This window comes from Protopterus annectens, chromosome 6.part0, assembly GCF_019279795.1.
Source record: "Protopterus annectens isolate FY-2018-M chromosome 6.part0, PAN1.0, whole genome shotgun sequence".
Taxonomy (NCBI): Eukaryota; Metazoa; Chordata; order Ceratodontiformes; family Protopteridae; genus Protopterus; species Protopterus annectens.
Genome location: NC_056737.1, coordinates 1,030,826,939 through 1,030,845,813, shown reverse-complemented (window position 1 = coordinate 1,030,845,813; position 18,875 = coordinate 1,030,826,939). Strand labels below are relative to the sequence as shown.

General features: G+C 43.1%; 1 protein-coding gene across 2 annotated transcripts in view; it reads left to right on the top strand.

The window, feature by feature from the left end:
* Window positions 1-18,875, top strand: part of VRK1 (VRK serine/threonine kinase 1) — an 867,990-nt gene that overhangs the window by 358,972 nt on the left and 490,143 nt on the right. For both annotated transcript variants that reach the window (XM_044074643.1, XM_044074644.1), the window contains exon 8: window positions 14,747-14,879. In XM_044074643.1, coding sequence (XP_043930578.1) covers window positions 14,747-14,879 — 133 coding nt within the window. The remainder of the gene's footprint in view (window positions 1-14,746; window positions 14,880-18,875) is intronic.

The following is an 18,875-nucleotide window of genomic DNA, read 5'->3' as shown; positions in this document are numbered from 1 at the left end:
ACAGTTTGGTTGTTTGGTGTACAGACAACATTTTGTCTATTACAGTTTTTATGCTATACTGAGGCTTAAATGTTGTTTTTAAAAGTTTTAAATGTAATGTTTTAAGAAAATGTATTATTGTACAGTATATGTTTAATATATTTGTATATGAAATCAATTTTGGTTTACACAAACATTTACATCCCAATAGACTTTTAGTAACAAGCTAAAAGGAAATGGTATATGTCTTTAAATTATTCTCTACTAGCTTGTTTTGTCTAATTAACAATCAATTTAAGCATGTGATTTAGGTATATAGGTAGTGCTTTCACAGTTTGTTTTTACTCTGACTTGATAAAGCCTGGAATTGTCCAGGCGAAAGCGCTTGTCTCCACTGTGTTTTTTCTCTGTGCTAAAGGATTCGTTTGGGAATTAAACCTGCTTTTACCATCTTTTTGCAGCAGTTGAATTATTGTCTCCACGGGTGTGTTTGGATATTGTTCTTAGTAGCACATAAAAGTGCTACCAGCACTAAACATTCTACAAGGAAACGGCTCCAGTACTAATTATTAATGCCCACCCGTCCATGCATGTCTAAAGGTCAGTACCCCATGCTTTCTTCTATTAACCTGGTGAGCTTGGGCATCATGAGGCAGTGTAGCAACTGCGTCATGTACACTGACCAACCCTCTCCTCTAACTTCCCAACACTCAGACTTGCGAGAGATGCACTTATATATCCAAGTTGGATGCCATGCCATCTTCCGCAAAGACTAAAGTAGCTGGTCAAGAGGAGAAGGTCAACACTTGCATCAAGAGGAGAAGGTCAACACTTGCACCACACCACATGGAACACACAGCCCTCCAGAACACACACCAACACTGCCTTCACATAACACAAGCCACACACCAACCTTCACGGAGGCTCTCAATAAAAATCTACCCAAACAGCAGAGACCTCCAAAGCAGAAATGTACTCGACCACCACAATACTAATCACAAGACACACAACTCTCCTAAACAGTATGCCACTCAACCACTAAGGCAAAACAGCATGCCCAACACACTAGTCATATGTGACTCGATAGTGAGGCACACTGATGTCCCACTCAGTAAGTTGAATAAGGAGAAAGTAACAGTCAGCTGCCAGGATCTGCCACATAATGCACGCACTCAGATCCCTCAACAACAGGTACAAATATGACTCTGTCATTGTACATGTGGGTGTAAATGACCTAAGACGTACATGTACATGGAGGAGCTCTCGGATTATGTAGCCCAGGCGGGTATGACCCTAGCCCTGAGCAGCCTCCTACCATCACCCAGAATACCACAGTACAAGCAGAAAATGATTGATTTCAACAATTGACTAAGTTTCTGGTGTAATTCCAAGGGGATCCAGTATCTCTCTGTCTAGGATGACATGATTGACAGAGATGGCCTGTATCTGTCACCCCTGGGTTTCCAGATACTGGCCAAGGTTCTTGCCACCCCTATAGTGCCTTTTTTAGGCGGTGTTCCAAAGACCAAATCACCACTGTAACAGCTACAAACATACAATCGGAGGGTCATGCTGCTCAATGCTAGAAGTCTAAATCTCAAAATACACTCGCTCGAATCACTCTTTAAAATGGAGAACATCGACATTTGTGCTGTAACAGAGACCTGGTTCAAGATAGCAGAAAGCACCCCTGCACTACCATGCTATAACTCATTCCCACACCTTTTGGCCCCAGAACTTGGACCAAAGCTCCAAAGACGGTGGTGTTTCCATATTCATAAATGATGCGGACACCTCCAGACTGGTAGCCCAACATAATGCATCAGAGACGCTTCAGGTGCAGCTAACAGTGGGTAAGACCGCATTTCAGATAGTAGCCTGCTATAGGACCCCAGCCATGACCCAAGACTTGCACTCCATGTTCCTAAACACCTGGAGAATATTGGGGTCCAACCTAACACTCATACTGGGCAACTTCAACTACCCCTCCACTAACTGGGAAAACTACTCTTGCACCAATACACTTGCCCAACATTTCCTGGAATTCATTAATTCCAGTGCCCTGGATCAGCTCGTTCTTACCCTCACTAGAGGTAGCAACATCCTTGACCTGGTCATTACTAACATGGGCGACCGTTGCTCTCTAGCAATAGTCAACTCCTCCCTGGTTAGATCTGACCACAAACTAATCAACTTTGAAATCCACATCCCACCCCCCCCCACAAAAGTAACCAAGATGAAAAACTTCTCCAAAGTTAACTTTGGGCTCCTAAAAACAGAGGTGGCTAACTTCACGGCATCCATGCAGTTGGAGAACAGCTTCATGATTGCTGAATCATACACTAATGCCCTGTACGAACAAGTACACAAATGCATGGATCTCGCCATACCCAACAGAACCAAGACGCTCTCCTCCAAAAAAAGGAAGCCAATCTGGTAGTCCCGTGCCATAAACAAACTCTACAACAGGAGGAGGAAACTGATGCGAAATAAGGTGAAGTCCCAAGACTGGAAAAACTCCCTTAGCCTCAACAAAAAGTTGAGATCCCTCATCAAATCCTCTAAAGCTAGCTATGAAAACAGAATTGCAGCAGATAGTAAAGACAACCACAAGGCCTTCTATAGTTATGTAAAGAATCTCCGCAGCAATACCCAGATTTGCTCGGAGCTGTTGCACAATGGCACCTCCTATACCGCACCAACAGATATTGCCAATATACTGACCGACAGATTCTGTGCCAACTTTAACCCTGTCCCCCTCCAAAGGACCAGTCACAGTACCAGTAGATTGCCAGGCACCCAGTATTACTGCTGCACAGGTTAAAATAGCACTGTCCAAGGCTAAGAATACAGCTTTTATGGGACCTGACAATATCTCTGGCTGTGTTCTGCATGAACTATAGAGTGAACTGGCACCTCACCTATGTGTCCTGTTCAATCACAGCCTTACCTCAGGCTTTTTATATACCAAATGGCTCACTGCTACAGTCATCCCCTCCACAAAGGAGGAGTGACTACAGACCCTGGGAGCTATTGCCCCATTAATCTGACAAGTCTGATATGCAAAGCTATGGAATGCATCATCATGGACCTAATAAACAAGGATACAGGGAATCTCCAAATTCTGGATCCCACACAGTTTGGTTTTGTGAAGTGTACATCATGCCTGGTCAACCTGTTCAACTTCGAGTCAAGTCACCAGAGCTGTGGATGAAGGCAAGGTGGTTCATACAGCCTACCTTGATCTGGCCAAGATCTTTGATACCATTCCCCACTCAGGAATCGCAGAAAAACTCACTAAGCTAAGCATCAACCCCTATATCACTAGGTGGGTTGCAAACTGGCTCACACATAGAACCCACAGTGTGAAAGTAGCTGACTCCCAAGTCATACTGCTGACCAGTCATGAGTAGAGTCCCACAGGGTTCAGTCCTGGTTCTTCTCTCCTGTTTAGTATCTACTTCTCTGAAGTTCAGGCCAACACAAATGGACTCTGGCTAACCAAGTTCGCAGACGATTGCAAGTTGGGAGCCATAATTAACTCCCCAAGTGATGTTGACATCCTACAGAAAGGCCTCACTGAGAACTGGTGTCAGAACCATGGCCTTCAGCTCAATGCCAAAAATGTGTCATCTTCCCCTTTGGGAAAAACACAGTTCCCACAAATTACCACATCGATGGTAGTCCACTGAACACAGAAGGCATCATAAGAGATCTGGGAACACAGGTTGACAGCAACCTCTCTTTTGACCACCACATTGCCACTGTGGTCAGAAAGTCCTTCTATGTGGCACATCTCATTACTAAGGGTTTTGCATCCAGGAAGAAAGAGGTCATTGTCTCCCTGTACTCTTCCCTCATTAGGCCAGTCATAGAGTACAATGCCCCATTTGACATGTACCTCACTAGACACCTGCTACAACTGGAGAGGCCACAGAAGTACTTCAAAGAGGATCCTAGGCCTTAAACACTTGTCCTATATGGACTGGCTCAAAAAAAAAACTCTCAACTATTTTGTCTCATATCGCCTACTTAGAGGCGATCTCTGCTTGACCTACAAAGCCATGTCTGACCCAGCTCTGTTAGAAATGCTACATCTAAAGAAATCCCAATCCCTCCGCACTAAACGCTCCAGAGACCTCCACCTCATTGCCACAATCAACAGAACAAGCTGGAGGGACAGGTTCCATAACCCAGAGACTGCCCATGCTATGGAATAGACTTCCTATACATGTCAAGTGGAGCGCCTCACTGGCCCTCTTCAAGAGAAATCTTAATGAATGGATGGGAAATAGAAAATTCACCCTGGGTATCACTCCAGTGTCTCTTCTCGACAGAAGAACTGGGAACTAAGGTTGGGTGGCACAATGCCAGGGTGATCCTATGGGCTAGGCTTGTAAAGGCTCCAGGGCCATTAGCCTAGTACACGCCTATGAACTGGTTCTGGATCTTTCCTTTCTGAATCTGTCAGTACCCTGGTTCAAAATTCTGTCTCTTCACAACTTGTTACCTCTTATTCCCCATTTCAGATTTTTAGTGACCTTAGCTTTATAGTATGCATGTCATCACATTCATATAGATCTAGATTTCAGACATTTCTTAAGGTTTTCTGTGTCTAGATCATGTCAGTTTTCTGCATTACGCTTTGGTCTAGCTACTGATCCTAGGGTATTAAACAAATTGTTTGGCTCCTGTGATGGTCTATGCAGACTGTAAGGTATTCACATTTTTCCTTGGACAATTTGCATACCTTTGGAGTCTCTCTCTCTCTGTCTCACAGATTTCTCAGTTGGGTAAGGGATTTTATACAGCACATGATTCCAAGAAGACTTGCAGAAGACATGACTTACTCCTCACAGGATTGTTTTCCTGAGGGTGTCTCCTATACACCTCAGTTCAAAGAGCTTTTCTTCAAGAGGAAAAAGGTACATCTGTATTTAGTCTATTCCTGTGGTTCTCTACGCAGACTACCATATCGACAAGGGGATTTCTCAGGATTCTGGTTAACATTGCATCTGTGAAACTCATGGATTCGTCTTGCAGTACTCAACATGAGAAAAATCTTGCAGTACTCAACATGAGAAAAATCCAGTAGTACCTGAAGTCTTTATGGCCTCAGCATCAACATTGCCTGATACTAGATTCCAGTTTTGAAGTTTGTGAAAAGGGAGTTTTTTTTTGTGGTTGAGACACCAAATTTCTCTGAATCCATGTCACTCATTCTCACTTCTGCTTTAGTGCAGTCAGCCGCAACAGAAGCCTCAGACTGCTTGGAGAGCATTGTCTTTGGGACTGAAAGTGTAGGGTCTTTGGAGCAAAAAAAAAAAAGACCAAAAGACATAAAACATGAGAGAGAGATGTTAGCTCGTATAAATGCTGTCAATTCTGTCAACCATCTGTGGTCCCTGGGACCTCTTAGTGTTGTATATTGAAACTCCACCTCCTTTGGTTTTGCTGCCCAATTTTTAATGCTTATAAAAAGAGCTACTATGATGAAAAAAACAGAATTCAGATGCAAACCTCTGTGTGCCCGAGACAGACAAGTACATAATCACAGACTGTGTAGACGTAGCCTGGGGTGCTCATCTAGGCCCCACGAAGGTGCAGAGCATCTTGACCCCAAATCGGAGGAAGCTGCTTCTGAATGAGAGTTGTTAGCGGTTTACTTGGCCATAAAAGCCTTTCAACATTGTTTACCCCCAGGGACTTTGTAGAGTGAACAGACAGTGCTGCAGTAATGTGGTACATAAGCAAGGGGGCAGCCTTTCCTACTCCTTGTATAGTCTCTCAATGAAGATTTGTTTGCTAGCACAACATTCTGGTGCAAAAACCATACCCTGGCAAATTCTTTAATTTTCTAGCCCCATCAAATGGATGCTGAGGAGGGAGATTTTCCTGGACTTGACCTTACAGTGGGGAATTCCCTCAATAGATCTTTTTGCCTGTCACCAGGACATACAACTTCAGAGGTCTGCTTCAGAATCCAAAAGGTAGGGACATGGAAAACAGATGAATTCTTCATCAAATGGACCAACCTTTCTGCCTTTTCCTTTGATTCTAAGGGTCTTGATAAGTCAGGTTGGACAAGACAGAGCATGATTCTAATTGCCCCCTTCTGGCCGAGACAACACTGGTTCTCCCTTCTTTTGGCCTACAACAAAAGAGATTCTACTCTCTCCTACAGGAAATGCTCAGTATTCCATTCTCACCTGGTCAGATAGCCTGGAAGATTGGGTTTGACACCAAAAAATGTCAGCTATCCCACTGTAGTACTAGCTTTCCTGATGGAGACAAGGAAACCCACCTGGAGCTACAGCAAGTACACCAGCTCTCCTCAGGCAGACGACAGTTCAGTCCTGGAATACCTTTCAGATCTTTTTAATCGGGGCCTTTCATGCCCTACTGTTAAGGTGCATGCATCTTCCATCTCATCTTGCCTGCCCTATTCCCCTATTTACCATCACCCCCCAACTGAAGCCATTTTTGAAAGGGGTCATTCACTTAACATCACCCAGAAGGAACCCGGTGCCTACCTGGGATCTCAGCTATGTGCTAGAAAACTCACCTTGCCTCCCTTTGAGCCAGCAGCTTCTGCCCCTGTAAAGTTGCTCACTTGGCTATCACCTCGGCAAGGAGAGTCTCAGAACTACAAGCCCATGTGTGCAAAGAACCTTTCATTGTCTTCCACAGGGATAGTTTAACTGTTATAACTAATCCAGCCTTCATATTTAAGGTGGTGTCAACGTTCTGTAAACCAGACTCTCCACCGGTCAGTTTCTTTCATATCCTCAGAGCAAAAAGAAACAAACCAGCTGAAGTAGTTGCCCACAGGTTGCTGATCAAATGAAGTTATTGGATACGACCCGACAGCTTTCCAAGCTAGAGATCCGAGCTCCAAGCTCCTCCCCTTACCCATAATACCCTGCTACCTCCCGCCAGTCCCCAGATCTCGTTTGCCGCGGCTTCTTGAAGCACGAGTGACGAGCTCCTGGCGGTTTTGTGAGTGGTTTCATAGGATTTGTTACTCTGTTTTTTTTTTCTCAAAAAATTGTGTGCGTGTATTAGTCGACCCTAGTTTATTTAGCTTAAATTGTTTTATTAGTCAGTTAGTCTTAACCTTTCCCTTCCACTCATCTGTGTGTGAGGGTGTGTGTGCGTGCGTTGTCATGGCTGAAGGCCCTAAGGCCGTATTTTCTAAATGCTCTGAGTGTGGCCATAAGCTGTCCCCAGCCGATGGCCACACTCAGTGCGTTATTTGCCTGGGGGTTGCTCATTTATCATCAGGCTGCCTGATTTGTGCTGCCTTCAACCCCTGGGCTTTGAGGGGCAGGAGGGCAAAGTTAATCCTTGCGGGCCTTTTGCCCGCGGATTCTGCTTCTTCCTCCTCTCCCTCAGTGGCACTAGCCGTGGCTGCGTCTGTTCAGCCTACTATCCCTGCTCCCCTGGCCAGGACTCAAAACTCCCACTGTGTCCCAGGGAGAGAGGCACGCCAGTAAGAAAGATAGGCATAGAGAGCAGGAAAGAGACAGTGAGAGACACAGGAGCCATAAGTGGCGGGCCGTTTCTCTTCCCTCGGCCTCACCAGCTAAACAGCTCCTTTCTCCCTTGAAGGTCTCTGGGTCTTCCCCCAATCTGCTCCGTTCTCGACGTTTCTCTCCGGAGCTGGAGGAGGAGACCCGGTCACCTTTGAGGTCGTCGAGGTGGCCTTCAAGCCAGCCTTGGCGGCTTCTAGGTCAACTCGGAGCCTTTCAGATGCGGACATGGACCAGATGATGTGTCGCTTCCTCTAGGCCCAGATGCAGATGGGAGTGTTCTGGCTCGGCCCCTTTCTTTGCCCCCATTGCTCCTTCGCCGATCCATTATCTGGTTTCGGAGCAGTCTGATCCGGGTAGCGTCGGAGCAGGTTAGTCAGCGCCGATAGTAATCTCTGCTTCGACACGGCTGTACCCTCAAGTTTGTCGGGTCCTTTTTCGGATCCGAGCTCTCGGGGCCGTGAGCAGAGCCTCTGATCCAGAGGGGTGAGTGTGTCTTCGGCCGATCCACACGTCTGATCCAAGGGGGCTGTTCTCAGATCCTAGGGGAGAGTGGTTCTCCGTCTGCCTTCGATGTCGTGGAGAGGGTCCTCTTGAGGGATTCGAGGCCCCTGGCTCATGCTACGGATCCACCCGCCATTCCCTCGCAGACTGGCCTGACTTCCATCATCCGGCCCCAGGGACGGCCTGCGTCTGTCCCAGATGGTTCCCCTAGAGGAACAGGACCTGGTTGGTGAGCCCTCCTCGGACAGCCCCCCCCCCCGAGGAGGCTCCTCACAAACGAAAGTGTAAAAGGAGGCACTTGGACTCCCCCGAGTCCCTCACAGAAGACACTGACTTGGAGGAAGGGGAAGGTTCCCCCAGGTCACCCCCGAAGATGTCTACTTTGTGGACATCATGGAGAATGCTGCTCATTAGAGGGGGGTGGTCAGCCCAAAAACCTTCCTCGGCTGAGTCTGTTTCTGGAGGCGTTTGACACAGGCCCATCTACTTCCTGGGTGTCCCCTCCGGCCGACCCCCTGGTAGATCTTATAACTACCAGGGTGTGGAAGGAGCCGGACACTGTAGAGTCGATCCCCAGGAGACCAGATAAAATCCTTAGTCCCCCGACTGACAGGACGGCGTGGAGCGAAGGTTCCCCAGTAGATGCCATGGTGGTGGTGGCTGCCACCAAGAAGGAACTGGCTCAGGATAGTTCCTTGGTACATCCTCCCGACAAGGAGTCTCGGACGATGGACCACATTGGATGTTCGCTTCAGCCACTTTCTCCGTAAGGGCGCTGAACTACTTGACACACGTGATTCGCCTTCAGCGGGATCTAATCGGAGTACGCTGGGTCACCCCGGAGTCCATGTTGGCCGAGGACAAAAGAACCTTCTCGGCACGAATGGCCACTCTAAAGTCGGTATCCAACACTTCTATGCGGCTTCTCTCCCATGCCACGGAGGGGGCGGCTAGAGCCAGCGGAGCAGGCATCGCCTTGCGGCGTCATGCCTGGCTCCGTCTTTGCGATTTTGCATATCCCTTCAAGGCGTCCTTCGCGAATGCTCCCTTTGAGAGTTCTACCTTGTTTGGCAAGACCTTCCGAGATACACTACTCCAGAGCGAGAAAGACGGGAAGACGTCTGCAGTCGGAATCCACTTCTCGGCTCCTCAAAGGTCCTTTTCCAGGAACCAGAGAGGACAAAAGATGTGGTTCCGGAAATCTCAACAATCCCGTTTCGCTCCGGACCCTTCGTCCTTCAGAGGCAGGGGAGGACAAGGCGGATGCTGGCCCAAAGGCAGAGGGGGAAGAATTTCGGATAGAGGGAACCTCCTCTCTGGAGGCAGTCGGGGGGGCGTTTCTCGGAACACCTAGCACATTGGGAGTCCATCACGGCAGATCGCTGGGTGCTCCGAATAATATCCAGAGGCTACTCTATTCCCCTTTGTGAACCCTCCCCCTCAGTTGGGGCGCCTCCCCGATGTCCCACCCAATCAGAGGGAGGCGGCAGCTTTAGAGATAAGAGCTACTAAGAGTCATCCAGCACGTCCCCCCAGGCCAGTTCGGATCAGGCAATTACTCCAGGTTCTTTTTGGTGCCAAAAAAGACGGGGGACTTGAGGCCAATTCTCGAACTGTCTACATTGAACCTATCCGTTGCCAAGGAGAAATTCCGGATGGTCACCATTCAATCTATTCTCCCTCTTCTGCAGGAGAACGACTGGATGTGCTCCATAGACCTCAAGGATGCGTACTATCACATTTTAATGAACAGGCGATCCAGGAGGTTTCTCCGCTTTCGGTTGGGGGCCAGTCATTATCAGTTCAGGGTACTCCCTTTCGGCCTCACCACAGCCCCGAGGGTGTTCACCAAGGTAATGGCAGTTGTAGCAGCCTACCTGAGGCTTCAGGGAATACAGGTCTTTCCTTACATGGATGACTGGCTCCTCGCCGCTCCCACCAGGCATCTACTATGCTCGGCCAGGGATTATTTCATGCGTTTGGCCCACCAGTTGGGGATCACCATAAATTACAAAAAATCATTCCTTCAGCCTGCTCAGGTCCTGGACTTCATAGGGGCCAGAATAGACATGCTTCAGTCCAAGGCCTTCTTGACGTCGGACAGACTCCGCAGCCTAACTCTCCATGTCTTAGCCTTTCTGCAGTCTCCGGCCCCACCAGCGGAATTAGTTCTGAGGGCTCTAGGGTCTATGGCAGCGGCTATCAACCTTTCACCCCTAGCCCGCTTGAATATGAGGGTTCTTCAATGGACCTTACAGGTTCAGTGGTCCATCCTTCGGCATCCGTTGTACTCCCCGATTCCCCTCCGCAGGGTTTGCAGGGAATCTCTGCTTTGGTGGCTCCATTCCCGAGAGCTTCGGGAAGGGCGACCCTTTTTGATACTTCTACCCCAATCCACGGTGACCACGGACGCTTCTCGCCTAGGTTGGGGGGGGCATTGCATGGGTAGAACCGTCCAAGGCGGGTGGACTCCAACAGAGACCGTTCTGCATATCAGTGTTCTGGAGATGAGGGCAGTGCTTCTAGCGTTGCAAGCTCTCCATGCCCTTCTTCCTCTAGGGTCTATTGCATTTCAGACAGACAACATGTCAGTGGTCTGGTACATCAACAAACAGGGGGGAACCAGGTCTTACCACCTTTGCCGAGAGGCCATGAGAGTTTGGGAGTGGGCGATATCCACCAACCGTTTTCTGCTAGCAACGCACATTCCGGGTCGGTCCAACATTCTAGCGGACAAGCTTGAGTCAACTATCCTCTCACCTTACGAGTGGTCTCTGAACCCCTTAGTAGCGAAACAGATCTTTCTCAAATGGGGTCAACCTTGCTGCACTCTGTTCGTATCGCCTTTGAACGCAAAGTGCAGCGAGTTTTTCACTCTAATCCCTCCACCGGGGGAGACCCCCAGAGATGCTCTAGTTCATGCTTGGCCATCCGGTCTCCTTTATGCTTATCCTCCTCTCCCGTTAATGACAAAATTCTTGCAGAAAGCTCATCTGTTGAGGAGCAAGGTTATCCTCATAGCCCCATTCTGGCCTCGTCAAACCTGGTTCCCATACCTACGGTCTCATCTCATAGCTCCTCCTTGGATCTTAGATCCCATTCCGGATCTGATTTCTCATCCTTCGGGATTGAATACTCCGAACCTGGACGACCTCAAGCTCTCCGCTTGGTTGATCCAGTTCCGTTAGTGGCTAAGACTCCCAGCATCTCGTCCGCAGTTAAATCCATCCTGGTGGCGGCACATAAACCTTCTACCAGGAAAGTCTACAACAGTAAATGGAAATGTTTTTCTATCTGGGCCGGGCAAAGGAATTTGGACCCCTTTACGGCTCCCATTCCAGCAGTACTTGAGTTCTTATCCCATTTCATCAAGGGGCTAGTTTTTCAACTGTGAAGGTTCAAATGGCGGCCATTTCCCACTTCCACATCGGAGACAATCTTGGTCCCTTAGCTTCCTCTAAGATCTGTAAGACCTGCTTGAAGGGTACCTTTCTTTTAAGACCTCCTGTCAAGAATGCGGTTCCTCCGTGGGATCTAACCTTAGTCCTCCAGGCTCTTACTGGCCCCCCCTTTGAGCCTGCAGCTTCGGTTGACTTAAAGTATTTGTCTTGGAAAACTGCCTTCTTGATTGCTATTACCTCAGCTAGAAGGGTATCGGGGACTAATCCCTCCTTTTTACCTAAAGTGGCTTCCGAGGCTAACATCAACCAATCCATTAATCTGCCTGTTCCTAACTACCAGAACAAAGGAGAGTGCAGACTACATTCATTAGATGTGCATAGACAATTGCGCTTTTATTTGCACAGAACAGCTGCCTCGTGCAAGTCGGAGCACCTCTTTGTTTCCTTTGCTAAGCCATCTTTGGGTAAACCAGTAACGAAGGTGACTCTAGCTAGGTGGATATCTCACTGCATTTTACTCGCGTACAAAATTTCTGGTCAGCCTGAGCCCGTGGGGGTTCGTGTTCATTCTACCCGTTCTATGGCTACCTCTGCTGCCTTTTGGTTAAGGGTACCCTTGGATGACATTTGTTCGGCGGCTACTTGGGCTACCTCTCATACCTTTATTTCTAATCATAAATTAGATCTGATATACAGAGGGAGGGCAGCCTTTGGCTCTGCATTGCTCCGGAATATTCTTCCTTGAGGACCTCCCAAGTTTTTGGTAGCTGGGGACTCTGTCCCACAGGTTGCTGATCAGATGAAGTTAACTACTTCAGATAAAGAAGTTATGTACTCACCATAACATTCCATCTGAGTAGGTAACTTCATTTGTCAGCAACCGACCCCCCATCCGTCCCCCTAACCTGTAGTTCGTTACCTACCAGGAGTGAATAACTTCATTATTCAGGTATCAGGTTAGGATGTTCAGTTTTTTTGCTTGCTTTAGTGCTGTCTGATAATTGGGCAAACTCTATCTGAGGACTGGAGGGAGGTAGCAGGGTATTATGGGTAAGGGGGAGGAGCTTTGAGCTTGGATCTTTAGCTTGGAAAGCTGCCGACTCGGATCCGGGTCGGATCCGATACCCAAAGGTTGCTGACAAATGAAGTTACCTACTCAGATGGAACGTTATGGTGAGTACATAACTTCTTTATTCATTCCGTGGATGTACACAGACAAATTAGATACTACCAAGTCAGGACAACAAACCCAAATAGTGCACAGCAGTAGTTGGTGGCTTTTGCAGAGGAGAGAGAGAGCCAACCTGTCTCCAAACCATATTCAAATAGTTACCCATTTGCATTAAATTCTGTTACACTCACTGTGGAAAACCTCTACTTAGTCATGTCAAAGCGCATTCCACCAGGCACAGGGCCACTGCCACTGCCTTCCTCAAAGAAGTTTACACCCAGGCCATCCTAGAAGCTGCCACTTGAAGCTCAGTGCATGCGTTTACAAAGCACCATCATTTAGGCATTGCCTCCAGACCGAGAGTAGGGTTCGCTACTACCATCCTGCAAAACCTTATTTCCTAGGGGCCAGCAAATTAACCTGACACCCAACAGGAGCTTTGGAAGTCCTGCCAAGAATCGGTACTGCAGCACTGACTATGAAAAACATAATACTTCTGTGTCACACTTGCCATAATTGTAGATGTTAGAGTAGATCAGTGTTGCAGTATAAACTCCCACCCTCCAACCCCTCTATATGCTGATCCTTTTTTTCTCCTTTGTTAGGAGCAAGGGGGATAGGACATTTCTGCAGATAGCTCCTTGCTTCATCATCATCCCCACTCTTCTAATACATCTCAGTTACATGCTCAAACTTAGACAACTGGGGAAGTTGTGCTGTCTTTGGACATCCGACTTCTTGTTTACTACATAGAAAGACCTGAAAATGGCATTGGCAGGTATCCTTATACCCCAATGTCCAGATGTCCGTCAGCTAGAGATGATGCAAAAATGCTGAAAATCTAGCTGGTCGTGGACTTCTGCATGGCACGAAGACCCAAGAATCGATACTGCAACATTGGTCTACTCTAACATCTACAGTTATATTAAGTGTGAAATGACTGTACTTCACACACTTTTGTGTTATTGACTAAATAATTGATACAGTTTAAGTATTGTGAGAGTTTACAAGAGCTATCAAAAGAAATGGATCACAACTTTCAGAGTGGCATTCAGTATTTCTGAGGTGAAACCTAAGAGCAGTTGATGCATTACTGGTTGTTGCATGTAAGAATAGATGTCCTTTTTTTCCAAGACCAGAAGTATTTACATGCAAGCTAAAATGCTCCGTTAGTTTTGAATACATTATAGAGCTGTTTGTATTGCATTTATTTTAGTTCTTCTGAGGTGCAGATAGACATCCTTGAAGTGCTATAAACCTATAAAGATCGCCATTGTTACTGTAAACATTTTCTGTAAAAATGTTCATTTTCTGTGTGTGTGCGCTCAAATGCACATGCATGTGCCTGTGACTGTGCTTTTACTTGCGTGTTTACTTGTACACAGTTGTTAGCAAACTTTGCAGGCGTGTACAAAGACCAACTGAAATGCATTTCTTTATATTTTATTTAAAGTGGCCTTTGTATTTATCATGGGTAAAGCTCAGTAAATTGCTGTTGATGGTATGAATTTATGAACAGGTGGAATGTTGGGGCATTTATGAATTGCTGGAGTGTTATTCACACATTTTTCTTGTTTTTATATTAAAATTGTTCAACAGTGTGTTTGATATTTGCTGGTAGATTTTGTACCTCTTGTTGTGCAGTGTGTAGTAGCATCCCCCACCCATCCATTGCTTAAAATGTGCATGTTTGTAGGTGTATGGAAATAGCAAATGTTAAACTGGGAAACAAGAAGTCAGACTGTTAGTGATTGTTAACTAGACCCTATTTTTCCTTTGTACAGAGACTGTGCTGTGGTCTAACACTGTGCACTTGTGCATTTATTAAAATTTTCTTTAGCGGATTTGAGAGGCGATTTATTACAATACGTAATGGTTTTTGGTTGATTTGATACTTGGAGTTTTGTACTTTAAGAGGGTGGGATTAATTGATGCTTATATGAGTGGTAGAGCATTAAAAAAGTTAACATCATTGAGCATTTGAAGTGTGAAGAAAATATATTTCTATATTGCACCCACACATGCACACACTTTTTGTATGTAACTTGAGCCTTTTACCTGTTATACTTTGTATGAGAAAATTCATTGGCTACATGGAGTGTAGTCACTGCAGATGAATTGAGGTCCATTTTAAGTTATTTAATTTGTCATTTTTGTAGGTGTATTTGGTAGACTATGGTCTTGCCTACAGATACTGCCCAGAAGGAATCCACAAAGAATACAAAGAAGATCCTAAAAGGTGCCATGATGGCACAATTGAATTAACAAGTATTGATGCGCATAAAGGAGTAGGTGTGTGACATTTATAATCTTTAAATGGCTTGTTTCTGTATTTTAACAAATTTAATGTGCATAAATATTATTTTTGTATTTGCTGGTTAGAACAGCAATGCTAAAATGCAATGAGAATGTCTTGAGCATAAAGTACAAATGCAGTGTAAGCGCCATTCCCTTTTTAAAACAAATTTTCATTCTTTTTATTTGATTTATATATTTTAATTTCACTTATCTGTTTGCAAAATGTATGGTTTTCAGCTCAGTATGAAAGGGTGTTTGCTTAAAGAACAACTCTTTGTTGCTTTAATTCACTGCACCACCTGTGTACACATTGTGAATTTTTTTTTTACCAAGGTTGGACTTTGTATTTGTCCAATGAGATTCATGCACTACTCTGGTAAACAAAGTTAAAATAAGTAAAATCTTGACTCCATCAGAATACATGTATTATAAGGTGGCACAGTACTCTAGCAAAGTATGCTGCATGGGTTAGAGAAAAAACATGAGATAAAACCAAATCCACTTTAGAGACCTTTTACAGACATTGTAAGATTTTTCTGTTTATGTAAAATATAAGAAAAAGCTAAGCTTAGAAGAAGAAGAAATGATTGAGAGGGTAGAAAGATATCTGTAATACTGGGAAGCATTTAAAGCTAGGCTTGCAGGGGATGGTTTTCACTTCCATTAATATAAATGCCAACTAAGTTGTGCATGGAAAATAGATGAGTAAAGAAAGGGTGTAGGAGGTAGGCAATAGTTGACAAGTAGGGAAGCAGAGAATCAAGGCAGAAGTTCTGAAGGAGTTATGGACCTATCCTTTGGCCCCACTGAAATTAAGAGAAGCTTGTTTCAAGTATATTTTGGTGGTGCAATCTCCAGCAGGACTGTGGAGTGACAGGCAATTTAAGTAATTACATACCTAACCACGTGTAGCGACTCTTTCCATGTCTTTATGAAAGATCACAACTGAATGCAATAAGCCAACGACTTAAACTAGTACTGCGAGGACGCCAATAAGTGCCTCTACCTAAGAGCGGAAAGAACACGGTGACTGTTCGACTTGTAATCCAGTCACACCTTTATTATTGTAAATGTTAAAAAAACAAGGTAATCGAAATGACACCAAGTACTGAAAAAAAAGGAAACATAAACTGAATACTAGTTAAGCGCTTTCACCCAGTATATCCAGGCTTCTTCAGAACTAGTTTTCTGTTGACATATCAGCTGTGTTAAGCCTTTTTAGGCGCCAAATTAAAATTTGAAATTTTAAGGCGATATTAACCCTATTACACGACCTATTTCGCATAAAATACAAAAATATACAATATAAATAAACTGTTTCCTATTGTAAATAACTTATATAAAAGTACTACATGATATTAAGTCTAGTGACAACAGTGATGTTAAAATAAAAATATATGTATACTTTATACTGTTAGTATATGATAACATTTGATAAATGTGGTGAATAGATAAAGCTGAAATGAAAAATATACTCTAAAATGTCACAATAAATATAATGAAATAAAATAGATACATATAAATCAATACTATAATATAATATTAAATGGTATTAGACACTGTATTGTAAATATTGAGAATATGTATTGTAAATAGTTAAAATGTTAAATATTAAATAAATAAATATGTATTGTAATATATTTTAAAAACTAAATTAAAAATAGTTGGAAGTTATCTATAATAATTCCAAGAATGGTTTTACAGATATATATTCATTTAATCCAGGGGGTGTTGTGGCATCTAATAAAATTTGCCACTTCGCTTCCTTATAATTTAATAAACTTTTACAATCCCCTCCCTTAGGATCTACCTTTATCTCTTCCAAAATGTTGAATTTAAATTCATGATCTGCACCTTTCCTATCAATGTGCCTGTAAAGAGCATTATTTTTGTCTTTAGTTCTTGTACAGTACAAATGGTCATAAATCCTTTTTCTAAAATTTCTCTCTGTTTTTCCTATATAAAAACCTGGACATTTTTGACATTTACCCAGATAAACAACCATTTTACTATTACAATTTCCTGTCTTACTTGTTATTCGGTTTTTGTGTGCATTGTCTAACTGTATATATCTCTCTTCTGAGATATATTTAGATTGATTACAAGACCCACATTTTTTAGTCCCATTAGTGGTCGTCTTTTCTCCATTTTTGTTATTATTTTTGTATTCCACTATCTGTTTGATATTTTTCCCCATTTTATAAATAAAATTGGGTCTTCTACACATAATTTTGGAAAGATGAGTATCATCAATTAAAATATACCAAAAATTGTTTATAATTTTTTTGATATAATCCGTAGCCATATTAAACTGTATAATACATACTCTATTAAAATTTTTCTATATTAATATTACTATCATTGTTTGGAAGTCCATTTCCCTCTTGTTTTTCAACTAAATACTTACTACCTAATAAAGGTCTGTATCTAGTATTTCTGAATTGCATGATGTATTGAATCGTGTCTTCCAACATACTAACAGGGTAACCTCTTTGTGTAAATAACTCCTTTATAAATTTCAATTCAACTTTTAAATACTCATCTCCAGATGTCATACGTGCTGCCCTTACACATTGTCCTTTAAAAATATTTTTCTTTAATTTATCAGGGTGGCAGCTAGTGTATTCTAAATAATTGTTAGAAAAAGTATTTTTTCTGTGTATAGTAGAATTTAATTTGTGACCTTGGTATGTTATATAGGTGTCCAAGTAGGGTACTCCTGTTTTGTTAACCAAATGTGTGAATTTTAAATATTCACTGCTGCTATTTAAATTTAAAAATAATTCTAATCTGTTTTCATCTACCTCCCATAAAATATAAATATCATCCAAAAAGCGGGAGTAATAAGAAATGTATTGAAAATATTCACTGTTAAATAAAACTGTTTCTTCCCAATGAAACATCACCAGATTAGCATAGATGGGAACACATGCTGCTCCCATCGCAACTCCTCTAATTTGCTTGAAATATTCGCCTTCAAAAAATATAAAATTATTGTCTAATACAATGGTCATCATTTCTTCTATTAAACAAATTTCATCCCATGGCATGTTCGTATGTTTCCTTATGCTACTGGTGAATGCTTCTAACCCTTTTTCTTTGGGTATACAAGAAAATAATTCAATTACATCAATTGTAAGAAAATAAATGTTGTCATAATTCCTTTTTATTGGATAATTTTCCAAGAAAATCCATGAATCCTTTACCATATGTGAAATTTTTTCATACAAAAATTTTAATTTGGTGTCTATATATTTACCCAACGGGAAAGTCTTAGACTTGCTACCTGAGACAATCTGTCGCATAGGGGGATCTACTGCATCTTTATGCACCTTAGGTATTCCTATAAGGGTAGCAAGTTTAGGAGACTTGACTTTTAAGAAATCATATGTCTCTCTTGCTATTCTTCCCTCTATGTAATATTTCTCAGTAATAGGAATCTATCCTGAAATAAGCTATATTTAGCTCATTCAAAGAAATCTGGATATAATTCCCAGAATAGTATAATATATCATAAATTTTCTTTGTATATTGAATGTTATAAAGAACTACCCCTCCCCCTTTGTCAGGTTTCATTACTCTAATATTATGGTTGTCTCTGATGTTCAGTAGCATCTTTTCCTCTTCTTGGGTTAAATTATTAGTACTAGTTATTTGTTTCAATTTACCAGATTCACAGTATATTTCTCTAGTAGTGATTTTTTCATACACTTCCACTTTTGGATGACTTGGAGGTACAAATGTGCTGATTTTTTTTAACTCTGTCCTTGTATTAGTGTGAAAATCAGAATAACCAACGTCAGATTTATCAGAATTATTAAAATAAATATTTAAATTGATTTTTCTAATGAATTTCTTAAAATCAATGATAGTGTCCACAATGTCAAATTTTGGGTTGGGAATAAATTTCATCTCTTTTACGAATAAATCAAAATGTGTTTGGTCTTTTATTAAGTCCGTATAATTGTATATATTAAAATTTTTGTATCT